The sequence below is a fragment of the Lemur catta genome, chromosome 11 (genome assembly GCF_020740605.2).
Source record: "Lemur catta isolate mLemCat1 chromosome 11, mLemCat1.pri, whole genome shotgun sequence".
In the NCBI taxonomy this organism is placed as follows: domain Eukaryota; kingdom Metazoa; phylum Chordata; class Mammalia; order Primates; family Lemuridae; genus Lemur; species Lemur catta.
The window spans coordinates 83,221,959-83,249,648 of record NC_059138.1 but is presented as its reverse complement, the minus strand read 5'-3'; the positions used below and the strand labels follow the sequence as shown (position 1 = coordinate 83,249,648).

Sequence of the window (27,690 nt, the reverse complement as noted above, 5' to 3'; positions counted from 1 at the left end):
AGGGTTAATATTATTACTATATTTGCATTTTTATTAAACTTCAAATTGTTTGAAGCACTACTCCTCATGTACTTACATCAGCACATTAAAACAGTTGTCCATTTGACATTGTGAAGTGTTCCTGGGAGACAGTTTAGCAGTTTCCTTAGTAACTGTGGAAAGAAGGGTAGATAACTTATAAGCCCAAAAGTCTACCAAATGGAGGAGAAAATTGGAGAAGTGGAAAGTAAATTTTATGACATGGACAGGAGACAGATGACAAAATGCATTCAAGGGAGAAGATAGCTGGTCACTTCTCAGCCATAGGTTCAAGTCCTGCGTCAGGGAAAGTGAATACTCTCATGCATTCACTAGTGGCTGCAGTATTGCTGGACAGCAGTTTATACATGTACATTAAACAAACAAAGCAGAACCTTGTAAAAGTATACATGTCCATTGATATAAACTTACAGGAATTTATCCTAAGAAAACAAAAGTCTAAAAGTTTTATATACAAGTATGTTGATTGCACTATTGCTTACAATAGAGATAAATAGAAACAAAAAACTAATGTCCAAAGGGGGTATTGATGAAATAAACTATAGTACATTCACGTAGTAAAGTACAGTTGTCCCTCAGTATCTGTGGGGGATTGGTGCCAGCACCCTCTGTGGATATCAGAATCCATGGATGCTCAAGTCCCTGATATAAAATAGCGTAGTATTTGTATATAACCTGTACACATTTTCCTGTGTGCTTTAAATCATCTCTATGTTACTTAGAATACCTAATACAGTGCCTACACATCACTTCATTTGTGTGGATTCAATGCTATACTCAGTGCATGGCAAATCAAGTTTTGCGTTTTGAAACTTTATGGAATTTTTTTTGTCCTTAATACCTTTGATTCTCCATTGGTTGAATACATGGATGTGGAACCCATGGATACAGAAGGCCCACTGTACTATAAAGATATCAAAAAATTATGTTGTGGAAGAATATTTAAATAATACATTGAATTCTTTGTTTTAAATTTTTAGGTTAATAAAAGTAGCTTCTGTAAAAAAGAAATTGTTAGTGGTGTTTTCTTTGTGCTGGAACAATGAGTAATGCTTATTTTCTGCTCTGAGTTTCTCTGTATTTTACCATTGTCTACAGTGTATACTGAGGCCAATAGCTATAAAAGAACACTATCGAAAGGGTAAGGGGAAAAGACCCGATCACTGACAAAAGTTGCGTAGGAGTTACTCCTTGACTTTAGGTTGAGTCTTACCTGGATAGCTGAACTTACGTAAAATTTTCTTGTTTCTTATTACAAAGTAGAATATAGTCACTTCAAAAAATACAACAAAGAAAATAGAAAAACAGCCAAAGTCTTATCACCCTCAGCCAGCCATTGTTAACACACATTTGTGTTGTCTGGTGTGTGTGTGAATAATAAATACAGGTTGAGATGTAGATATAGATTGAGATGTGTATTTCTACCCAGACTGTGTACATATGACTTAAAATAGCAGTTGGCAAACTTTTTCTGTAAATAGCTAGTCTTAAATATTTTAGACTTTGGAAGCCACATGCCATTTCTCCTGTTTCTTTCTGTTTTTGCTTTCTTTCCTCTGTTCATCCCTCCCTCCTTCCCTTCTTTCTTTTCCTCCCTCTTTCTTTCCTTCCTTCTTTCCTTCCTTCTCTTCCTGCTTCCCTCCTTTTTTTAAAAACATTTTAAAAAAATAAAAACTATCCTTAGCTTATGGGCCATAACAAAAAAAAAAAAGGCTAGGAGCTGGGCTGTAGTTGCCATCCCTGGATTTAAATTATATTTAATATGACATACTGATTTTTAATATACTTGACATAAGAAGAGCATGTGTCACTTTGCAAAGTATCGTTTAACAACAGTGAAATAAATTACTAATATGTAATGAGAAACACAAGATCTAATGTGAACATTGCTCAGGTTAGCCATGGAGAATTTTTGACTATGTACTCCTGCAGGGCTTTATTTGGATGGCGATAAAGGTAGTCCTTAAGTGGAGTTGCATTGGAAAGAAAGTTTCCTTTTTTTCTTTGCCCTTGAAGAAGACTTTACTGAAGAATAATGTTGGAGAATATAAGTAATGGTTGCTATATATTATTCGATTTAATTTCTATCATTTAAGTCATAGGCTAGATTGTATGCACTCCATCTTCAGTGCTACATGGTTAACAAAGGTATTATATATTGAAAAAATGTTATGAAGAACTTTCCGTCAAATGAATAAAATATCCTGTGAATTTATTTTCCAGATATGTTCAGTGAAGGAGCGGCATGCCAGTGAAATGAGGGATTTGCCAAGTCGATATGTTGAAATAGGTATGTCTCCACTGCTTGTCTTTTATGAGTGGAAAACTTTAAAAAGTACCCATTTTATTAAGTGGAAACCTAAGGCCATGTTCTTCTTCAAGGCTCATCACTTGGTACCTTGATAAAATAGATCAAGAAGACATTAAGTTTTGAAATTTCACCATGGAGACCCTTTTACTAAAAAAATGCATTTCTGATTTTCATACAATAATTTTGTAGTTGACTTTGAAGTCAAATAACCGTGAGTTATTTACCATGGGTCCTGGCTTTGTTATGTACCGCCTGGACTTTGAACAAATTTCTACATGTTTCAGTATTCTTATCTATAAAATGTGGAAAGGAACACCTGTCTCACAGGTTGGTTGTGAGGATGAATAGAGTAACGCATGCACGCACCTAGCACAGTACTGATGCCATTTTCATCGTCACTGGTCTGGCCCAAACTGCCATAGTCTTTTATCTGGACCACTGCAGCAGTCTCCTCACTGGTTAACTCCTTCCACTGTGAGTAACTCTCATCTAGTCTCCCCAGTGCAGTCAACGTGGAGATCAGATCGTGTCATCATCCTTCAGTCCCTTCCTGTTGTTCTTGGGATATAGATGACACTCCTCAGTGTGAATCAGCACAGGGACCTATGCTGGCCCTTGCCTGCCTCTCTGGCTGTGGCACATACCAGCCTTCTCCCTGGTCTCTGCACTGCAACCGCAGTGACCTTCTTTCACCTGTCCATGCTCTTTCATCCCTTCTGTCTAGAACATTCTTCTTGCCTCTTTTCATTTGATTGCCTCTTAATCATAGCTTAGCTTCAGTGTTTCTTTCCTGGGAAAACCACTGGACCTCCCTCTCTAGGTCAAGTCCTCCCATTTTAGGTGTTTGTAACGCTGCATGCCTCCCTTGTCCAGCACTTGTCACGCTGCAGCAATCCTGTGGTTATTCCATGCGTTTCTGTCTCTTTCATACTTTCACCTCCTTGCGAGCACACACTGGGTCTGTTTTTGCTCACTGTTTGTATCTCAAGGACCTGGCACCATGCTTATCACATAACAGATGCTAAATAATATTGTGTTGAATGAATCATTGACTCTGGGAAACAACTATTTAGGAGAAGGATGCCATGGATGATATACTGTTACTTTTATAACTTAGTTTTTTAACTTAGTTTGTAAAAATTATTCTGAGGGAAAAAAATTGCCATATTATAAGTCAGCCATAAAATTCATTTGCCCGTTTGGATGGTGGATGAGGAATATAAATTTGATGGTCATTATGACAAGGTGAAGCTGAAATAATTCATTTGCGCATGACTATTTCTAGAAACAGAAAGACAGACATTGTACCCCCACATGGCTAAATTGGTTATAGCATTTAAACTTGGGCTATTTTGTACATGAAGTCAGAAGTTGGTAGTGAGGTTGTAATAGTTTTTTTTTTTTTTTTTTTTTTTACTGTAGAAGGATAAATACATAGTTCAGATTGCTCAGAGTATGGACCAAATAGGTATATGCAAAATGTAATAGTACTGAGAAAACTGAGGAACAAGGTAAGAGAGAAAATTGGATAACGTGAAGATATGGATAATTGTGTCAGTATCTCTCTCTTCTTTCCTGCCCCTCTCTTGCTTACCAGAAAACACCTCTGAATATCTCAATGCATAGTGTCCTGGGAGATAAGTATTTGTGTACTTTAAATACAGACAAGTGAAACAAAAAAAGCAAAAACTTTGGGAATTTTTAAGGATGTAAAAATTTCCAGGGAGGTATAAAGATGTAGCAGCTGTCATCTTTCCTTAATTGATATTTATTGCTCACATACTAGGTATGTGCTGTGTGCATTACCAGCACAATTCACTTTATTCTCACAGGAACTCTCTGAAGTACAGGTAGCATGCATCTCATTCCATTGATAAAGAAATTGAGGCTCAGGGAGGTAAATAACTTGTCCAAGATCTTACTACCATGGCCTTAAAATGGATAGGATATAACTCTACAGAACCACCAGAAAGCTTCCAGGGAGACAAGGCAGTTTGCTGAAGCATATGATCTTGAGGATGCTTAACCTTCTTGATCGTGCTTTTCTCACTTGTTAAATGGAGGTCATAATACTACCTTTCAGGATGGTTGTGAGAGTAAGACATGGCATAGGTAACGTACCTAACGTGGTACTTGGCACACAGTAGATGCTCAGTAAATTGTGGTGGTTATTGTCACCGTGCAAACTCCCATCCCAACTCTGACTGCTAATAGCTGGCTCAGTGGTAGCCCTATTAGCCTAGAACCCTGGGATCATTTTATTACAGTGTAGTTTATCTGTACTATAATTTACGTGGAGTAGACCATGTGTGGGTACTATGGTATCACATTACTGACATTTTACTACTATGGTTAATGGTTAAGTACCATTTTTTCCCCTCTTGAGAGCAAACCTTTAAGAACATAAGCCATTTCCACAGCAGGAGGCAAAGTGGTTTGGATAAGAGTCCTTGAGTAGAATAAAGGAAAGGGAGATATTAGGAGGTCTGGATTACAATTTGCTTTAGCCCTGAACAGTGTGAACCACTGTTCTTTAGTAAATGAGGTGAAAATGGCATTGAGACTAAAGAAATATCTATGGCTGTACATTTCTTAGAAGCCAGATATTTATAATTCTTCCTTACAAATCAAAATCTCAAAAATAACACAAAAGTTATTCCTGTTAATAGGATATTGATTTACTTTTGTAAATGAATAGTAATAATAATAAAGATTAAGCTCACTGGCCAGTCACCCACCCATAAAGAGATTCTCTGTACAGAGGCCTTTGGGAATGTTATTTTTTCCTTCCAAATTGCACTATTAAAAGTAATGTGGTCCATGCCTGCCATACTTATTTTAACTTCACTTACATCTACTGTATTCTCACAAGACTCCCTAACCCTCTGGTGCTTTTCACCAAAGTCTTCCATGGTCTCTATGGAATAGTAGTTTGAGAGTTGATGTTATGTTGCGAAATGAAGCCAATGTTTGTGTATCATTTTCTGGGTGTATTCTCAGGGGCTGATGACTTACATGCAAGGAATTAACAATTAACTTCCTAATCTTGATTTCATATGGAAGTTTGTTTAAAAATAATAATAATTGATGGCTGAGTGAGGTGGCTCATGCCTGTAAGTCTACTACTCTGGGAGGCCGAGGTGGGAGGATCACTTGAGACCAGGAGTTTGAGACCAGCCTGAGCAAGAGCAAGACCCCATCTCTACAAAAAAATAGAAAAATTAGCCAGGCATGGTGGTATGCCTATAGTCCCCACTACTCAGGAAGCTGAGGCAGGAGGACTGCTTGAGCCTAGGAGTTTGAGGTTGCTGTGAGCTCTGATTATGCCACTGTACTATAGCCTGGGCAACAAAGCGAGATCCTCTGTCAAATATTAATAATAATTGAGGTAAACAACTATATGGGAATCTCTATAGAAAGGCAGAGAAACCAAGGAGAAAGAGAGAGAGGAGAAAAGAAGGGAAATCTTTTTTCCTTTAAGTAGTGTCAGTATCTTCAGTTGATCATATACTGTGGTCTTAGAATTTAGCACATCATTCTATTTCCAGCCTCTTGATTGATTGGGAAAACAATGACCTAGAAATTAAAGATCTGTTTGGATGGTGGAGGAGAACTGTGAGAGAATTCTTTCTTAGATCTAAGTGTCTCTTTACATCTTATTTTGATTCAGATGTACAGATTACAGCCATGGGATAGGGATTTTTTGCACGAGTGACATGGTTTCATCTCTCAGTCTGAGTCTCAGTAGAGATTTTGACACCTGCTGATATCATTCAAGATGTTTTCACTTAAACATTTTGCTATGTATGGTTTTCTGTTATGTTGTAGTTCAGTTTAAATCTCTGTAATCTACTAATTCTTCTGTTCTGCATTGAACTTTTCACCAACATTTTATTGCAAAATTTTTTTAAATACAGAAAAGGAAAGAATTTTATAGTGAACAGCATAGAACCTCCTAGATTCCACGGTTAAGGTTTTATTATATTTGCTTGACTACATATCTATTTATCCATTCCTCCTCTTGGGAGGGATGTAAAAATTCTTTCCCACTTAGTGCTACAGATTCAAGTTTTTATTGTTGGGAGTGGAATTAATAAATTTTGTCCATTATAAGTAGCAGTAAGAAATCCGAAGCACCTGAAGAAACAAAAGTATTTTGCTCCTTGCATAACAACCACCATCAGGCACAGTGCTCAATACATTACAAATAGAATGTCATTTAATCTTCACAGTGTCCTAGTGGGTAGGAGCTATTATCTCCATTTTATAGATGAAGAAGCTGATGTTCAGAAGGGTCAAACAACCTGCTCAGGACTATTACATCCATAAGCAAAGAAGGGAGCATTTGAACTCAGGTGTGCCTAGTTTTAAAGCTGTTGCTCATAACCACAGTGCCATACAGTTATTCCCATGCATTCCCTCTATCTAACTCCAGCTCTAGTTTATAGCCAGGTGAACCAGGAGGATGAAGGTTTGCTCCAGCATTCGGATACAAACCACTGGGCAGAATTTCTCCGAAGACCTTTTTTATATACCAGTGATGATGGCTGCTCGCCTGTTCTTTAAACAGCCAGATGAAATGGAAATGTAGTAGCTTTGTGTTTTGATTTTGGTTCCGAGAAGTATCCCTTTTGGAGAAGTAGAAATTGTGTTTTCACTTGTTTTATTCTGAGCTTGACAGCTCTTCCTTGCTTCTCTTTCAAATTGTTAGAGAATCTCTAGAAGCCTTGGATGGCTTTCAGAATTGTTTCTAAGGAAAGGGAACCAAGGCCATATTGTGGTTCATTCAGCCTTTTTACGAAGAAGAAAAGCCCTTGTTTTCTACTTTTTAGTGTTTGGTTTAAGTTTAGTTGATGATGCATCAAAGTAGTTTTATATTTACGACTTAAAGTATAAATGTTTGGTTTGAACCTTTTGACTAGCAGGCCCGTGACCATTTTCTTTTCTTTTGTCTCAGGAGTATGCTGTAATTTACTCAATGAATATTCCTCATCGGTGTGGCTTCATGAGTGCTGAGGTTTAGTAGATGAAATAATCATGTCATATTAGTATTGTCACTTAATTCACAGCAGTGCACTGAATATTGGTTAGAAAATGTGGAATTAAATTGCAAACTCAGCTTATTTTGAATGGTTTCCGACTCGTATGTACTATTAGCTCCTGTCTGATTTGAATGTTTCTGTTATTCATTAGCCATTCTCTTCAGTTTCACTTCCATGTTCTTCCCCATGACTTGCTGATCATGGTGAAGTCACTTTTACTTTAATGCATCTGCTTCATAACACAGCCCAAAGCTGTTAAAATGTTGTGATTTCCAAATGTATTTTCAATTATCAGTGGTCTTGCTTACAAAGTGTTTAAACTTACTGAAAAGTCTGTGGGCATTATATCCAGTTAATGATGAAATGTTAACATCTGGTGACTAAAGGGCCAGAATCTCTTGGGAACAAGGCAGTATCATAAAGGGCCCTAGCGCTTTTTCATAAGTGAATATAGTAATTCTTACTTATAAATTGCTTGACAAACTTTTTTTTTGTTTCTTTAAAAATCATGGAAGCTAAGATCTATAGGATATCACTTTATTTGGCATCAATGAAGAAACCAAATCCTTCTGGGTCGTATTTAGCTAATGGACATTTTGGGACCAACAAGGGCTAAAAAGGAACAAAACAAAACAAAAAAGCAGTACAAGTTCTATGTACTGTGTATGGCAGAGCTTTTGTCCTTGCAGTAGCACAGCAAATTCAGGAGAAGGGCTGGTATACACTGGCTGTATGCAGCAGAACCACCGGCATTGTCAAGCCCTAACTTCTGTTCTTGCTAACTGCAGTGCACTTTTAATCTGAGCATATCTGTATTCTGACTTATATTTTCTAGTGTGATTTACATCTGGGAAAAAAATAAGACTTCAAATTCCTACTTCTGTTACCTTCTACTTAAGTGACTTAGTCAAATTACTTAACGTCTCTGGGCATTCATTCTGAAAGTGATAGTATGTGTGCTATTGAGGGTCCAACATCATTTATGTATTTATGACTCTTACCCTGACCCCATTGCCCTGGGTAACATGAAGTTCATTTGTAACATCAACATGTTAAAATTTTATGATTGGAAGATTCTGGGTGGTGGTGGCAGCATAATTTTTCAGGTAAGCCAAGTTCTCACATAAAAAATGGGACAACTAGATCACAAAACCAAAAACCCACAGACAACATTTATAACAAAACTGAGTGACAGAGGTAGTCCTAAGAAGCCCAAGACACAAGTATATGGAATAAAAATATCACTGATAGCCGCAAGACCTGCTGTGGTATCAGCATCTTGTGAAAGAAATCAGAGGGGAGCAAGGGGTCATCTGGCAGACCTGAGGCCAGGAGAACTCCAAGATGGCCGGGTGGCGTTCGCTGGAAAGGACCTAGGTCGCTCTGAGAACAGCGGCCCGGGGCCTGCGGTGAGGTGTGAGGGCCCAGCAGCCCCTGGGAACTTGCACAGTTGAGCAGCCAGGGCTTCCCTAGCACAGGACAGCGCTGGGGAGAAACTGCTGGGAGCAGAAGAAACCCTGGGCAGGACAGGGAAAACAGAAACAAAAGAAAGAGAAGTTCCAGGTGAAAATGGGGAGGAGCAGAGCCAGGAAATCGCAGACATCACGTGGCCAGATTTTTCACACCAAATGAAAACAGCAGAAGAGGGAGCTCTAAGAGTTCAATGACAGACGTTTCACCTAATAAACAAGCACTGGAAAAGTACCAAGGTCAAATCCATCCTGAGTTTTAAGGAAAAGTAAATAATGAGCAGACTAATATCCCTGGCAATGAATACACGCCAGGAAAACACACCTACAAAATAGATCACAGCTGCAGTCTTCTGTTTCAGAATGAGCTACATCTTTAAAAAGTGATGAAAGAACAACAGAAATCAGAATTTAAAACTCTCAAAGAGGTGACAGACTTCAGGAAATATTTATGAGTAAAAGCTCATTTCAGAAATGAAGGCGCATAAGAGCAGACAGACAGAAAAATAATGTTGCAAGTGCAATAGAAGGGAAATGTTAAAAATCACAAAGCAATAAGGAAAAAAAAAGATTTCAGGTTAAATGATAAATACTGAATACAGGGAAAGATAATTCAGCCTACAATTAAAGGGTCTCTGAAGAAAAAAGAAAACAAAGGAATGGAACAAATACTAAAAACAGTCTTGAAAAATTTCTTTAAACTACAAAGAAACAGTACTTTAAACTGTAAAATATCATAATGTGTGTCTATAAATAGTAACCCATGATAAGCAACATCAAGATATGTTCTAATGAAATTACGGGACTTTAAAGACAAAGAAAAAAAAAAAGAGACTTGGGCATCTAGACCTGTACTGTCTAATATGGTAGCCACTAGCCACTGGCTACTAAGTCTTTGTAGTGTGCCTAGCATGGATTGATATGTAATATGTACTTGATTCCAAAGACTTAGTGTGGAAATAAAGAGTAAAATATCTCATTAAGAAATTTTTATCAAGCACCCCATGTACTCACCAGCAAATTGGTTTCCCTGATCATCACCGAAATGCACATTTGGGAATAACACCAATTGGGTATCGGACTGAGGTAGGGGGTGGGCAGAGGGGATGGGTGTATAACTACATGATGAGTGCGTTGCGTACCGTCTGGGGAATGGTCATGCTTGAATGTTCTGACTTGGGGGGATGGGGGGTGGGGGGAGGGGATGGGAGTATGACTACATGATGAGTGTAATGTGCACTGTCTGGGGAATGGACACGCTTGAAGTTCTGACTCGGGGGGATGGGCGGGACATGGGCAGTGTATGTGGCCTGAACTTTTGTACCCCCATGATGATAAGCTGAAATAAAAAAAAAAAAAGAAATTTTTATGTTGTTACAAGTTGAAATATTTTTGATATGTTGCATTAAGTAAAATATATTATTAAAATTTTACCTCGTTTGCTATTTATTATGGCTACTAGAAAACTTAAAATTAGATATGTCATTGTGTTTTGGCCTGCATTATATTTCTGTTGGTCAGCTGATGAAGAACTTTGGCATCCCTTCTGGGTCAGGACTGTGTACAGAGTCATATTATCCTCATTCTGAAGCTAGAAGACCTTGCTAAATGGAAGTTTCTTGTAAATAGCCCTTTTTTCTCTCTTTCTCCTTCTCTCTTAATCTACTTAGAATCTCCTTTTTCTTAGATTACTTCTAGCATGTCTCGGAATGTTTTATTCTCCTGAATAAACCAGAGTGCAGGAGCCCTTCATATCTACATGGTGATGGGAGGGGAGTGCTGCAGCGGTATGCTCGTCACAGTTTAAGTCCATCACCTGAGCAATGCACAGCACACCCCTTGCAGGGCCCTCCAACCATGGCTGCACTTCTAGATCACCTCAATGTGAAGTATAGCTACTGTCTTCTGCGGCTCCGTCTGGAAACTCTGCATTTTTTCTCTCCTCCTTCCCCCTTCTCCCTTCCAGCTCTTGCTTTTTGTTTTATTTTAGTATTTTGCTCTCCAACATAACTTGTGTTTATTTTGTGATTTATCTTTTCCAGACAATCAGGTTAAGGATGAGCTTGTGTGGTATTTAGAGCTGTAAACAACCTGTATTCAAACTGGGTTTCTTGCAGGGAAAAATTTTTTTTTTAATTTAAATTATTAAAATCAATTTTTTGTAGAATTGAATAGGATTTTAGTGAAAGTAAATAAACTGAAACTTCCATTGACCCACTGAACATTTGAAATATGAAACTAGTAATTACTTGAAAGTATTTTATAAAGTCAGTTCATAAACTTTTACATATTTTATGTATGTTCTATAGAAGAATAAATATTACCATTCAACATTTCTTTCTCTAAATCAATGGGAGGAATATTCCTTATACCTTCACATTCTTTCTGACACTACTGTCTCCAGTCAGCCTTTCTGGAATTCAGCCCTAACATAAAAATTAAACTGAATCATGTTAGATTTAAAAGCGGTTGTGTTTCATTGCACTAATAAAGAGTAATGGAAAAACAAGACACCACCATTCATTCTCAAATGTCTCGTTTTAAGGCAGAATGGCTGTAGACAATTTTGTAAATCAGCATCTAGCATTAGGAAATGAGTTGTTTTCTACATGAGGTTTTTTTTTTTTAAATATGATATCATTACTAGTGGGTGTTAATGGAGACAAATTACTAACTGGTAGAGTACTCTAAACAAGATAAACAGCCATTATTTTAGAACTCTTAATTTATAAATCATATTGGGTATTATTATAATTGCAGTTTTGTTTTCTATAAGAGATTTTTGTTGCTATTAGGAAATTATGTTAACAAAAAGAAAAAATGATTTAGTTTCAGTATAACCTGAATGTTGGTAACTGTGCCTCTGGAAATCTTGACAATATTATTTTTGTGTACCACATCTTTTCTTTATTTCAATTTTGGGTTTTTTATTTGTACAAATATATGGAGTACATGTGCAATTTTGTTATGTGCATAGATTGCATAGTGGTCAAGTCAGGACTTTTAGAGTATCCATCACTCAAATCACATGCATTGTAACCAGCAATTATTTAATAATTTCTCATCCTTCTCCTCCCTTCTACCCCCTTACCCTCTGAGTCTCCATTGTCTATCATTCCACCCTCTTCATCCATGTATATACATTTTTATGGCACCCACTTATGAGCAAGAACATCTGATGTGTGACTTTTTGTGCCTGGCTTATTTCACTTAAAATAATGACCTCCAGTTCCATCCATGTTGCTGCAAAAGATGTAATTTCATTCCTTTTTATGACTGAATAGTATTCCATTGTGTACATATAGATTTTCTTTATCCATTCATTCATCAGTAGACACTTAGATTGAGTCCATATTTTGCTATTGTGAATAGTGTTGTGATAAACATGCAATTGCTGGTATCTTTTTGATATATTGATTTCCTTTCCCTTGAGTACATATCCAGTACTGGGATTGCTGGATCAAATGATAATTGTAGTTTTAGTTCTTTGAGAGATCTCCATACTGTTTTCCATAATGGCTGTACTAATTCACATTCCCACCTACAGTGTATAAGAGTTCCTGTTTCTCCACATCCTCACCAACATCTGTTATTTTTAATAATACCCATTCTGACTAGGGTAAGATGATACCTCATTGTGGTTTTGATTTGCATTTCTCTGATAATTAGTGATATTGAACATTTTTTCATATACCTCCTGCTGAAGACCAGGAGGCTCCCCCTGCAGCTTCCAGGGAGGAGTGTGAGGCGCACTGGTTTGGAAGTCTTTGCTCTGGCACTCACGTCCCAGGTGCCTGGGCAAGCCACTCAACCATCCTGCCCTATACACAGGGATCCATTTATATGTCTTTTTGAAAAATGTCTATTCATGTCCTTGGGCCAGTTTCTATTATTTTTTTATTGTTATGGAATTGTTTTAAGTTCCTTGTATATTCTGGATATTAGAAGCTTTTTAGTTTAATTAAATCCCATTTTTCTATCATTGTTTTGTTGCCTGTGCTTTTGAAATCTTAGTCATAAATTCTTTTGTCCAGAAAAATTTTCCCTAAATATTTTTCTAGTTTTGGGTCTTACATTTAAGGCTTTGATCCATCTTTAGTTAATTTTGTATGTGGTGAGAGATAGGGATTGAGTTTCATTTTTCTGCATATGGCTATCCAATTTTCCCAGAACCATTTATTTAAGAGGGTTTTCTTTCCCAAATGTATGTTACTGTCAGCTTTGTCAAAGATCAATTGGCTGTAAATATGTGGCTTTATTCCAGTTTTTTTCCCATTGATCTATATGTCTGTTTTTATACCAGTACCATGTTGGTCTGGTTACTGTAGCTTTGTAAGATAATTTGAAGTCAGGTAATGTGATACCACCAGCTTTGTTCTTTTTGCCCAGGATTGCTTTGGCTATTTGGGCTCTTTTTTGGTTCCATATGAATTTTAGGGTGGTTTTTTCTAATTCTGTGAAAAATGACATTGGTGGTTTGATAGGGATTGCATTGAATCTGTATTTTGCTTTGGACAGTGTGGTCATTTTAACAATGTTAATTTGTCCAATCCATGAACATGGGATGTTTTCCCTTTTGTTTGTATTCTCTTCAGTTTCTTTCATCAGTGTTTTGTAGCTTTTTGTTTATGTGGATCTTCTGCCTTTTCTTGGTTAGTCTAGCTAGTGGTTGTTTTGGGACAGTATAGAAAAATCACCCTCCAAACTGAGATGGTGCACAGAGACCAAAAATTGACTTGGACAAGTCCAGCTTGGCAAGTTAAGTGAGTTTATTAGAGGCAACTTACCAGGGTGTTCACTCTGGGGTGGCACAGGACTTTTTCAGGGAGTAAAATCTGTGCTGCCTGCCCATTTTGGTGTGTTAAATTTGTTTTTAGTGAATGATGTGGAATCTTCCCTGCTGTCAGTGCATATATACAGGCTAATTGTTTTAAGCATGTGTAATATATCCGTCATGTGTCTTAATGTGACCCATGTTATGTTAATGATATTAAAATTGTTTTTAGATGGGGATTTTAGTAGTATAATGAGCCGAAGGGTACTATAGGACAGTAAAAATTGTTTACAAGCAGTCTAAACCAGTTTACAAGGAGATGTTTACAGCTGCCCTCAGGGCCTTGCAGTTTTTCTTGGTATTTTTGTGTTTATCGTAAGCTAGTGCTTTTCACCCTTAGATGTCCATTTTTCCCTGTGGGGAACCTCTTTTTTTATTTCTCAGTGGTTTATCAATTTTCTTTATCTTTTCAAAAAACCAGCTTTTTGTTTCCTGGATCCTTGATATTTTTTTAGTCTCTATTTCATTTATTAAAATAGTTCTGATCTTTGTTATTTTCTTATAATTTTGAATGTGGTTTGTTCTTGCTTTTCTGGTTCCTTGAGGGTACATCCTTAGATTGTTAATTTATGATCTTTCTACTTTTTTGATATAGGCATTTAATGCTGTAAACTTCCCTCTTAGCACTGCTTTTGCTGTATCTGACACGTTTTGGTATGTTGTATTTTCATTTTCATTTGTTTCAAAAAATACTGAATTTTGTTATTTACCCAAAGATTGTTCAGGAGAATGTTGTTTGTATAATTTCCAAAGTTTCTCTTGGTATTGATTTCTAGTTTTATTCCACTGTGGTCTGAGAAGATACTTGATATGATTTAGATTTTTAAAAATTTGTTGAGCCTTGTTTTGTGGCCTAATATATGGTCTACCTTGGAGAATGTTACATACCTTGTTGAAAAGAATGTGTATTTCGCAGTTGTTGGGTAGAGTGTTCTGTAAATGTCTGTTAGGTCCATTTGGTCTAACATCCAGTTTGAGTCTGGTGTTTCTTTGTTGATTTTCTGTCTTGATCTTTCTAATACTGTGAATGGGATCTTGAAGTCCCCCACTATTATTGTATTGCTGTCTATCTCTCTTTAAGTCTAGTAATATTTGTTTTATGAATCTGTGTTTTCCAGTGTTGGATACATACATATTTAGAATATTTATATTCTCTTGCTGAATTAAAATGCTTCTAGTCAGTCATTTTTAACATTTTTGTCAGCTTATAATTTACCCACTATGTATAGTATCTGTCTAAATTATTACTAATTTTAAATTAGTAAAGTCTGATAAGATTTACTACTTAACAAATAAGCATTTATTACAACATGTGGAATTGAGAAGTGAAATAGATTTGTGCATCTGTAATCTTCCCATGTTTTCTTTAAAGAATTCATTAGAGTTTCTATCATGTTCTTAATTAGAGAACAGGAAATTTTCTGTCTTTTTCATGCACGTTGTTGTGGACTAGGGAATCAGGATGTTGAGGAGGAAAGATTTGGATAGGATTATTTTCTAGCTTCTCTGTTCTGTGTCTTTCAGTGTATTCATAAAAACCAAGGCCATGATGTATATTTGGTTACCTTTAGGAGAGACCTTTAGGAGAGACGCTGACACTGCCTGTCAGTTAGACTAGAAGCCCATTTGGCATCCCAAGCAGGAAGAATACCTGTTTTACCCATCGCTTCTTTTGTGACTAGGGGATGTTTTCCCTCGGGTGCCTGTGGCAAACAAGCACAGCAAAGCCTTGTGATTACCATGAGAACAGTTTCTGAAGTATATCTGATTCTTTGTTCTTCACCTAAGTCGCTGATAGAGAACTGTGTGTAGCATTTCAACAGCAATAAGTGATTTAGTAAAACAAACTCAAGTCCATTTCTACCAATCAGAGTTTAGTAACCTCAGGAGCGATAGCAATCAAAACCTCTTGTTAATATGCCTGGATGTCTTACAGAATGTGAAGTTGCCACCTCTTTTGTTAATGGGTCCTGTGTGGCCCCATACTGTTCAGTAGTGTCTGTACATTCCAGCTGTCCCCTGCCCCACCTCCCAAATGCACACGCAGCACTGTGAGCTTTTCCAAAACCTTCTCCAGCCTGGGTTTGCTGAAAGTGCTCATCTCTACAAATATGGTAGAAGTGGAGGTGGTTCACCACATAAGCTCTTTTGTGAACATTTATCACATTGCCACTTTACCAAAACTGTTTTCAAGTGCCTGAATAAAAATGTTCAGGAAATATGTGTTAGTGACAGGGCTGGGACCAGAGCACCTGCTCTTGGACTTCCATTCTGTAGCTCTTTCCAGGGCACCATGACCACCCATGCAATCTAATCAAGGACAAAGCGTAAGAATGTTGTCCTTTTTAAAGTGTATGTTGCTATTTAGTGACTTTTTGGTCATCCTCAGTTTCCATTTTGGTGTGAAAATTAAGTTGTGAACACAAGTGTGTAAGGAGAAGCATTAAAGATCAGCAAAGACAAAGAACACTAAGTGATCGGCAAGGGAAAAGAAGAAGGAAAATTCAGTAGCCCTCATTTTATCTATATTTTGGATTATATTTCTACTCTGATTCCTTTCCCTTGTAAATGAGAAAAGTTATACTCACAGAAGTTAAAAATGACATGTCCAAGTTAAATTTAGTGGAAGTTATAAACCTTCCTGACTCAACATTCAATATTATTTCCAATATGACACACTGAGTTCCCTATTTGGGTAAAGAGGATAATTTCTTCATGGAAGTTAACTAAATCTTCAGCTAATACCACAGACTCTGGAGAAGATCTGAATGAAGACACTCTTAGACAATGCAGTGGGTTCCAGTGAGAGTTTACTCCCAGATGAATTCTTAAGTGCAGAGTATAGTTCCTGGAAGAATCTCTGCAACACCACTATTGTGTCAGTGAGCTTTTTCTCCCAAAAAAAGCCACCCCAAAAATTCAGTCTCTTAAAACAACGGATCATTTATGTTTTACAGCAGGTAGTCATTAGAATCATACCATAATAATATTTGTACTTCTTCCACTGAGCTTTCTATCAGATCTTTGGAGTCCAGTGTAATTAAATCCATGTACTTCTTACAAGATGCAATATTTCTTCTAAATTTTAAATAGACTATTTTTTATTTTTTTTATTTTTTTTTTTTTTGTTTTTTTTTTGTTTTTTTTTGTTTTTTTTTTTTTTTGAGACAGAGTCTCACTTTGTTGCCCGGGCTAGAGTGAGTGCCGTGGCGTCAGCCTAGCTCACAGCAACCTCAAACTCCTGGGCTCAAGCGATCCTACTGCCTCAGCCTCCCGAGTAGCTGGGACTACAGGCATGCGCCACCATGCCCGGCTAATTTTTTTTCTATATATATTTTTTTTAGTTGGCCAGATAATTTCTTTCTATTTTTAGTAGAGACGGGGTCTCGCTCTTGCTCAGGCTGGTCTCGAACTCCTGACCTCGAGCAATCCACCCGCCTCGGCCTCCCAGAGTGCTAGGATTACAGGCGTGAGCCACCGCGCCCGGCCTAAATAGACTATTTTTTAAAAGGAAAGAGAAATTTGGTATTTTTCTCTGACCTTTATTTCACTTAAGAAATAATGGTGTTTCATCATAATGTAATCTGTATTTATGCCCCCTTTTTTAAACTTCAAGGTCTATAGTGTTTTATAATTACAGATAGCATTCCTCGTGATCTTTGTACCACTGTAATGCCCCAATTGTGCATTTTAAAAAATTGAAGCATCTTCATGTAATCTAACTATGTCATTTTTCAACTACCAGGGCACAGTGTCACCCTTGAACATTCATGCTACTGTTATCATTGGATTCAGTTTTGTTTGTGATGGAAATTTTCAAGTCTAAGTTCCCACTTACTCTTTTCTGGTCCTGGTTGCTGTGAAGCACTTTTAGTGCTAAGTCTTGAAACTTATGTTCAACTATGCCCCCTTTGTGTTAGCTCTTTAAGGTGGACCCATCTGGCATTCACAGTCAGTGTGTCCTTCCAGCTGAGTGCTGCTTGTTACTCCTGTTAATGATGAATCCTTGTGTCCCTTTTGTTTGCAGTGTCTCAGTTTGAAACTGAATTCTACATCAGTGGACTTGCACCTCTCTGTGATCAGCTTGTTGTACTTTCCTACGTAAAAGAGATTTCAGAAAAAACGGTAATTATTTTCTCCCCAAATACAAAGGGATGAGGGGGCTCATTTTTAGCATTACACCCAGATCAGGTTGTACGTCAGAGGAGTCTTTCTGACCTGTAAAATAAGGTTGGCAGAGATTACCCTGTAGACCTAACATATTTACCTTTCAGAAACTCTACTCATTGCCTGCCTTTGTTCTTTTTGCTGAGCAAAGAAGAAAGTCTTTTTTTTTACCCCCATCTCTCTTGGTATTTTAGTCAAAAGGAATGAAGGATTCCTCTTGCTGAAAGGCGAAGAAACTATGCTGACATTGTGCATTAGCAGAAATGACAGCAATGAAGTTGATCGGCTGCAACAACAAGGGTCCCTGTGGTCAGAGGGAATTATGGAAAGGGCAGTTAATTATTTCCTTTGGTCCAGACATATTTGTTTACTTCTCAGTGGTCTAGTGATCCTGACCAGATTACTAATTGCTTTGAAAGGGATTGTTGCTAACGCTCAGTTATCAATGCAAATGATGGTACATCGAGATGTATGGCTAATAGAAAGCAGCAGATGATCTAAATTTCCTACTATATGACCTTGGAAGAAGGCTGTATATATGGCCCAGTGGAGGGGCATTCATGCACAGTCTCCCTTTGAAGCCAGGGTTGGCCTCATTCCCAGCTTATCTTTATTGTTAGAGTCCAGGGGTCCTGCCAGCCAGAGGATGGGGGGTGGCTTAAAGGCATAAACAAGGAGACCTTACTGTAAAGGATTTTCTTTTGGGTGCTATATATAAAAGGAATTGCAATTGTTTCTCCAGCCCTTTACAGTAAATAGGCAAGTGGGCTCTCCTTGTTTGTATCCTCTTCTTTTTTTTTTTCTTTTCTTTTCAAATGGCAAGAAATAAAATGGGGAGAAAAACCCTGGGAGCCATGGTTTTGAAGTAGTAGCTGCTCTTGAGCATTTCTCTGAGCGAGCACTTGCATTAGGAAACCATCACTATAGTAACTGAAGCTCTGGGTGCCCATGTTGCTAGGCAATGAAATGCTGTAGACTTAAGTGAACACTCCAACCTACTAAAATCAATAGGGCTGGCTTCTAGTCCTATTGCAGGACATCAGTTTACTATTACTTTATTTATTTTTTGAAAATAAAGAAAAGTAGTGGCTCCTGAGGGAATAAATACAGTGCTTTTTGTTGAGGAATGTGGGGAGGATTGAGAATGTGATTGAAAGAAATAAGGAAAGAAGCAGTAAAATGAAAAAGGGAAAGTCTAATAAAAATTGACCAAAAAAGAAAGAAAGAAAGAAAACCTTTGTTAATAGAAAACAGAGACTATTAGAAGGAAATAAAAAACAAAGACAGGCCGACCTCATAGAGCAAATTAGAAAATGGACTTTTTTCAGAGGAAGAAGTGAAGGTCTTGGAGATAACTTGAAAATGTGTGTGCCAGTGTATATATTTACTCATTTTACAGAATACCAAAGTGCACCTTAAATCCTTAAACGCTAATAAACTCATAAAGACTAAGGGAGGCCAGGTGTGGTGGCTCAACACCTGTAATCCTAGCACTCTGGGAGGCCAAGGCAGGAGGATCGCTTGAAGTCAGGAGTTTGAGACCAGACTGAGCAAGAGCGAGACTCTGTCTCTACTAAATACAGAAAAAAAAATTAGCCAGTCAACTAAAAATAGAAACAAAAAATTAGCCAGGTGTAGTGGCTCGAGCCTGCAGTCCCAGCTACTTGGGAGGCTGAGGCAGGAGGATTGCTTGAACCCAAGAGTGTGAGATTACTGTGAGCTAGGCTGATACCATGGCACTCACTCTAGCCTGGGCAAAAAAGCAAGACTCCGTCTCACAAAAAAAAAAATTAAAAAAAAAAAAGACTAAAGGAATAAAGGCTTTGGTCTATCCCCTGCCCTGACTTTCTTTTTCCATATTGAAAAATTTGCTTTTATATTATTCAGTATTATCCCTCCAAATATTTTCCATGTAATACCATTTACACATGTGCATGTGTTCACATAGTTGCAGTCACAGGCACATGCTGCTTTGCGTTACACTATTTTTATGAACTTTTTCCATTCTCTCTCCATATGTGTATGAGGTCTCCTCATTATCATGTTTGGTAGTTGTGTACTGTTCCATCTGGTTAGTACACCCTAATTTATTAAGCTGCTTGCCCAGTGTTTTACTTTTATTTCAGTCATTGATAAAGCACATGTATGTTAAGAATTGTGCTAGGCACTGGGGTCAAAGGTCAACACAACTAAGTTCCTGCTCTTAGGAAGGTCACAGGTAAGCTGGGCTGTTTGGCCAGGGAACAAAAGATATAACCTGAAATGAATTGCATTGCTGATGCTTTTCTTATGAATACAAAGGAACTTTTTATATGGTCTAGTGAGGCCATTTTTTTAAATTTTATTTTATTCAAAAATTTTTTTTACTTTGCTCTTCTGATTTTGATATGTTTTCATTGTTATAGTCAATTTTTTAAGTATTCAAATCTTTTAGTTTTTTTCTCCTTTTTTTCTAGTTTCAAAATTGATAAATTTCCCATTTTACCACAGATCTTATAAACTGTGGTATATATTCACTAGTTTTTTTATGTACTAGCTGATCTTTTATAGTTGCTATTTTATTTTGGATTGTTTTCAGTGTATGAGATACAAAGCTAGTATAATTACTATTCAGTTACCCTCACAAAATTGGTCAAAGAAATCCAGGCTTACCCTTTTTTTTAGGAAACTTGGAGAGTTGGGTGTAGTTCAGGATTTGTTTCCATTCTTTTCCTTTCATCTGTGTCTTCCCTATACCAGAATCATACTGCTTTAGGTATCGTTGTTTTGGAAAATGAATTAAAACACATGTTTTATGACTGTATGCTAAATACTCAAAAAGCATGAATTTTAAAGTAAAACAGACTTGATTTCAAATCCAAGGTTCACTATAAGTCCCACTTTTTCTACCGATCCCAGCCTTATCATTTGTGTAACTTTAACCTTAGTTAACTTCTTGATCCTTTGTTCCTTTATCTGTAAAATTAGGAAGAGTAGTGCTTAATTTTGCAGGGTTAATTTAAGAACTCAATGAGAGTAATCTACATAATCCCCTACTGGGTTGGTTGAACTGTCTCTGGTCCCGTTTAAATGTCATCTCATCCTTCCCCTTCTGTCTTTATTTAGAGCTTTGTTGTCCAAAACTGTAGTCACTAGCCATATGTGACTATTTAAATTTAAACTAATGAAAATTAAATAAAATTTAAAATTCAGTTTCTCAGTCACACTAATCACATTTTATGTGTTAGTAGCCACCTGTGACTAGTGTTTACCATATTGGCAGTGCAGGTATAGAACATTTCCGTCATCTCAGCAAGTTCTGATTTGGAGATAACTCTTAATCTTTGACTTTTTGGATTTAGCAGCAAGTTTACTAGTAGCAGCTCATGATTTAAATAATTTAAATAAGCAGCAATGATTTAAATAATGGAGCAGTTTGTGATATTATTTTTATTGTTCCTCACATTTATCTGGAAGAGATGTAATAAAGTTGTCTAAATTCAAGGTCGCTGTCTTGAGCCACCACTTCCGAAGTAGTAGTACCTGTCCTCTTTATCTCATGCAACAGTTTAACTTTTATTTTCTGTTAAAAGGCTGCTTATGACAGGCTGTTAGAAAGGCTTACATGTGCCAAAATGGTATAACCAAGGCAAGTCTGGCTAACTACAATTAATTTGTATAGCATATAGAAAAGTAATTAAAATGAGCCTTTCTCTCTCTTTTCCCTGCTAGGAACGAGAATACTGTGCCAGGCCTAGACTGGACATCATCCAGCCACTTCCTGAGACTTGTGAAGAGATCTCTTCTGATGCTTTGACAGTCAGAGGCTTTCAGGAGAATGAATGTAGAGATTATCATTTAGGTGAGAGATATCAAAGATCTAGCTCATGTGATTTCTTATGCTTACAGTTTTTTCCCCCTTCCACTTGATTTATAGTAAAGGGAATTTACATTGAGGTGCTGAAAGGATCTTAGAAAATATTTGAATAGGCCTCTTATGTTGAAAACCAGGCCCAGAGATATTGCAGAATTTACGCGAGCTCTGATAGCAGAAGGAAAGAGTAGAGGTGAGACCAGGACCAAGGTGAGGATTAGGCTCCTTGTTTTTTGTTCTTGTATTTTTTCTATTGTCCTAACTGTTTAATGTGACAATGTTGAGTACTGTGGCTCTGCGGTTGTCATATCACTCCCAACTTTATGTTCCTAGAAGGTTTGAGTTTGCCCTGGGGTGGCGGAGACTGAGTGCTCAGACCCTGGAAGAGTCCTGGCACATAGTAGGTGTTCAGTGAATATTTGCTGAGTGGATGGCTGAATACACGAGTCACTGCTCAGAAATAAAAGGGGAAGCCATTACTATTTAGTCTTACCAGGGACATCTGTGGGTGTTATATCCTTGGAAAATATATTGATGAAAATAGAATAGTTAAGCTTTACAGAAATTCTTTTACTGTTTTAAAAGCAAATGACATTTTATGAGAATACTTTCAGTTTTCATTTTGACCAAAGGAACTGAAGAAATATTCTATACATGTTTGAACTTTCTTATATGAAGCCCCTAATGAGTTGAAAAATACTGAGAGTATATTCTGGACGTGGCAAAAGTGATTCACAACTGAAATCGTCCAGTCTAGATATTTTGCTCAGAGCAAACTCTGCTGCACACTTAGAAACCCTTCCAAACAGGTTTTATAATTGAATTCTGCAGGAAACCCTCAGATTGGCATTGTGCACAACATGCTGAAATGATAGATTATGACTGCAGGGCTTGGGCATCTGTCATTTGTGCCGTAGGTGGCCTTGACCTTGATGAGAAGGAAACTTATATCGCCAACTGTGGGGTGTAATTGTTCTGTAAAAATAGAACAGTGCTGTAAATGGCCATAAATAAAGTTTATATACAGTAGATGAATTCTCATATGCAATAGACATGGAGAATTTTGAACACTTTTTCAGCGGAAGCGAGAGTTAATGTATTAAACACAATTTTAAACCCACCTTATTTTTTAAAAGTTTTTTAGCATTTTTCTCCACTCCTTTCCCCTTCCTTGCTTGCTTCCTTTTATTTCAAATAATTTTACAGTGAAATATTTTTAATAGCACTGAAATACATTCTGTCATTCTCTGTCCTTTCTCCTGTCCTTACTTTCCAACAGAGCCAAACACTTGGAACAAAGGTAGATGTGTTTTCTGTTTACTCTTAGATTGGCTAGCCTAAGCAGGTTCTCTGAAACTGTTGCCAAGTTTTCTACCATTGAGTCACCCAAGTTGTTCCTGTCTTCTCTGACCTTTAGAATATTCTGAAGGGGAATCACTCTTCTACATCGTGAGTCCAAGAGATGTTGTAGTGGCCAAGGAACGAGACCAAGATGATCACATTGACTGGCTCCTTGAAAAGAAGAAATATGAAGTAGTTTTGATTTTTATTTCCTTGAAAGTATTGACTCATCGGTATCATAGAGAGGATAAAATGTTTTTGTAGTAAATCTTTTATGTAGTCGAAGTAGAGTGCCCCAAGCCAAAACTATGTAGGAGGTTAATAACTTTCTAATATGCTTCAGAAATTAGGGAACAGAAAGATTGCAACAGGTTGACTGGCTTTAGTGTTAAATGGGGAGGAGCTGGGAATGGGGGGAAAGAGTAGGTTAGATCCAGCCTACTGAAATTTTTATTTTATGTTTTTTTTCTTAAGGAAATTAAAATAGAGCTAGTATTTCAGTGTCATCTGTTTGGATATTTTAGTGAAATCATTCATGCTTATGAAATTAATACTCACTTAGGATGGTGTGAACTACCACTTTGGATAGAATGATGTTGCTGAGTCTAGGGGTGGGGAACCTGAGGCCTCAAGGCTACATCTGGCCCTCCAGATCGCCAAATGCAGCTCCTCAGCCAAATCCAAATTTCACAGACATAATCCCTGTATTAAAAGGATTTGTTCTGTAAAATTTGGATTTAGTCAAATCTTTTTTCAAAATTTTTTTTTCAACTTTATAGGTGCAAAGGCATTATTATGTTGGTTTAGTTAAACTCTTCAGATGGGCTTATATATTAATTAGCTAAAAACAGCAACAGCAACAATAGTCTACCTATTTGTTGCACTAAGTTTATAAACACCTGGAATGATTTAGAAAAAAAAAAATTTCATTTATAAACTGTTTTGGAGTCCAGGTATTGATACCTCATTCATAACCCAGTTATAACCATGTTGCTTTAGATCCAGTAGTTTTGTAAAGAAATAATTTTGTTTTAAACATTTATGTTAAAGTAATACCTGTAAATTTTCCAAAATAAAAACAAAATCAGAGATTTTCAAACACTTAATTCTAGATATACATAAAAGTATACATATAGTTTACTTTTTTATTAAAACATAAAGGAAAAGTGCCCCTTTGTCAATATATGTCATAAAGATTTAGAATGACAGATGCCTATTTTTTGGTATGGAGACTAGGAGATTTTGTTGTGTTTCTATTTGTGTCTGAAATGTGATTCTAATATCCTAATGTGGAAATGAATTCAAATGGAAATAAGAGAAGTCTTCATTTTGGTTGACTGCTTTTGTTTGAGTTTGGATTCAGTGAGGTTCATTCAGCCATAGCATTAAAAATTCCAGTGCTTCAAGCAAAAGCCATGGGAAAATGGGGTTTTATTCATGTAGTCCAGAATGCTGAAACATATATGGTGTTTATAACCTTAATATCTTTCTCTCCCGCCTTCTCACATTTTCCATACCTCCTTTTCTGCTCCTTTTGTCATGCTTATGTAAATATAGGAAGCTTTGATGGCAGCTGAAATTAGCCAAAGGAACATTAAAAGACATAAGATTCTGGTAAGTTTGCAATTTTATTATTTGAAACATGGCTTTATCTTTCAATAAGTTATAATGAGACTGAAAGTAATTTGAAAAGAACAGGTTTTTCCTATCTTTTGAGAATTTATTTCAAACTAATTCCCTAACCTGAGAGGTCAGAATATTTCATTTTATCGAACCAGTTTCTACTGTAAACAAGAGACTTGAACACCTGCTAGGAGGTAGTTCTAGGTAATTTGGAAACTGTATTTGTGAAAAACGCTTTAAATACAAAGCATTCCAGTTATGTGTGTGGAAGTTTCTTAAATCATAGGTACAATAACATTATCACAAAATTCATGAAAAGAGTGGTTTTGTAAGACTACATTATTTCAGTATCTCCATAATAACACACTCAATTGATTTTGTTATGGAGACTAAGCTGGGACATCAAATACATCTTTATTACATTTTAGACTCTGGGAAAATATAGTGAGTGAAAACTCTTCTCTTTGCTACCTATGATAGTGAATGTGCAGATGGAAAGCAGAGAAGAAATCATATCCTTTATATGTGAAGAGTCCTTGGAGATCATCTAGCTCAGTATTCTTGTTTACAGATAAAAACTGGAAACTTAGTCTTTTATGACTATTTGGGTTTCAGCACAGATTCCTTCTGCCTACGCTTTGCCCACCTTAAACTCCTCTGTAAAACTCTACATAAAAGCCATAATTCCCAAAGTACACAAGCAAAATAATTTAGGAATGAAAGGAGGAGGGAAAACCAGAACATCTTTTTCTTTTTTGCAGTCAGGACTGTGACAAATAAGCAAGGATTCTCTAGACATGGAAGAGAAGGCATTGCAGCCCTTGGCGTAGTATATATGGAGATGCAGAGAAGTGAAATGGCGTGGTCTGCTTGGTCATGTGGGGCACTTGAGGGGTTCACCACAAAGACAGCAAAAGGCAGATCCAGAAGGGCCAGATCCAGATCTGTAATTAAGAGCTTGGTTCTGTCTGGATTACCTCTAGAAGGCAATGTAAGCTTTCGGTGCCACCTCAGATTTCCCTGTTAGAAAGATTCTCTGATGGAGAACAGGGAGCCAGAGAGGCCAGCAGAGATGGAGATCAGTTAGGAAGCTTTCTGGTAATCGAGGAAAGAAGTGGTGAGACCTGCACAGGGTAGTTGGTAGGAATGGAGAGTTGAAGGTGGGTGGAACATACAGTAAAGGCAAACCTTTGGGACATGGTGACTGACACTGTGTGGACGAGAGATTGAGAGCAAGAAATCACAGGCTTTGGGCGTAGGCCTGTGGGTAGATTGTGCTGCTATTCACAGAGGAAGAGAGATATTTGGACTCAAAAATAGATGTGGCAGTTATCAGCAAACAGTGTCAGTCAAATGTGTGACCCCACGCACGGCAGGTGTATAGGATCAGAGAACAGAGGGGGATGAGTGGAACTGTCAGGAATGCTGTCGTTTAAGGGAAAATGTATATAAAACAGGGAATGGCCAGAGGAAGGTCATTTCATGGGAGCTGAGAGAGGAGAGCATTTCAAGGTAAAGAGAATTAAATTCTTGAGTAGTGAGGAAAACAGGTTGAAAAGGTAAGACAAGGGTAGCTGGTCAGTTGTACGATGGATTTGGTAATATGAAAGTAGCTAGTACATTTTCTGTATATTATTATTTACTCTCAACATGTCATGGGGAGTGAAAAGTGAATAGGAGATTATAAAGTAGGGTTGAAGATAGACTATCAGGTTAGCTGGGACATGGAAAAGAGTGAAGACTGTATGTAGCTGGGGGCTATGGCATGATGGGATGATGGTGGTTGTTGGATATTTTGTGTACAGTTGGCACTTAAACATGCCTGTGCGAAGGGAAAAGAGACAAAATAGGGTTGAGGTAAAAGGTGTACAGAGAAAGAGGAGGTGTTCAGGATAAGCTCCGCAATGGAGAGGCGTGGGCATGAGGAGAGAGGTGGGGGAATTGGTGGTCTCTTCTCTGAACCTGGACAGAATGACCCTCCATAGATATCATGGTGGGTGATCTGTTCTCAGAGAAATAAGGAAGTTAGACACCCTTTCTTCACTCAGGTTCCCATAGATTTGAAGAATGATTTCCCACGTAATAACCATTAAAGTAAAAATTTAATAATCTAAAAACTGTAGGTGTTTCCCTTCACTCTTGAAATGAGCATGTCATATACATTAATTATGTGTAGAATTTTTTCTCCTAGCACAGTATCATTGCATACCAGGCATCCAGAGAAGAAATGGGCTTCTGCCATTTCTGCCATCCAGGAAGAAATTTCACATACACCTTTTTGTATATAAAGTAGAAGTTAAAAATCCTAGTTTTGTTACATGCACTGAGGGTGAGCTTCTGGTGAACATGCTTTTAGGTGGAAATAATATTTCATAAGAAGAGTCATGGGGTGGTCAAACAGGAGCCATGCTCCCATGCCCCTGTTGGCACCGTCCACCCCAGATCCTTCCAGAATAAAGGAAATAAGTAGAATAAGTGAATAAACATGAACACTCTGAAGCCAGTCACTTCCCTGCTTTAAACTCAGTTTCTTCATCTGTAAACTTATGGATTTGAATCACAGGTTTTTCTGAACTCATTTTTACTTTAATATTAGTTTTAGTATCTCATATTTTCCTTTAATATTAGAGTCTTTCATTTCATTTTTCTTACAACATTTCTTCAGACTTGGGGTAGACGAAGCAGGTAGCTCACATTTTACTGGTAAAGGCACAAGAGACAATTTTATATCCAGTAACAACATGGAATTATTGGATCAGGTTTCTAATATCGAAGATTTCCTTTGTAGAAAATCTTTTAGAGAGGGGTAGATTAGGAGCCTTTAAAATAGTAACATTATTTTTTAAAAACTGTGACTTCTAAAATGTATGAAAATGCAAGTACATTTAAAAACGTATTCTTATTTTTCTTAAGAAGCAACATAGTTACATAAAGCAAACTAAGACATGTGAGCAGGTTGCAGTCAGTAGTGCTAATGGGACCCAGAGGCCGTGGCCTCCTTACAAACTGAG

General features: G+C 37.2%; 1 protein-coding gene across 2 annotated transcripts in view; it reads left to right on the top strand.

Moving 5' to 3' along the window:
* The window catches only part of VPS41 (VPS41 subunit of HOPS complex), a 191,186-nt gene that overhangs the window by 119,259 nt on the left and 44,237 nt on the right, over nucleotides 1-27,690 (top strand). For both annotated transcript variants that reach the window (XM_045565358.1, XM_045565357.1), the window contains 5 exons: nucleotides 2,263-2,329; nucleotides 17,723-17,820; nucleotides 21,574-21,703; nucleotides 23,133-23,248; nucleotides 24,614-24,670. In XM_045565358.1, coding sequence (XP_045421314.1) covers nucleotides 2,263-2,329; nucleotides 17,723-17,820; nucleotides 21,574-21,703; nucleotides 23,133-23,248; nucleotides 24,614-24,670 — 468 coding nt within the window. The remainder of the gene's footprint in view (nucleotides 1-2,262; nucleotides 2,330-17,722; nucleotides 17,821-21,573; nucleotides 21,704-23,132; nucleotides 23,249-24,613; nucleotides 24,671-27,690) is intronic.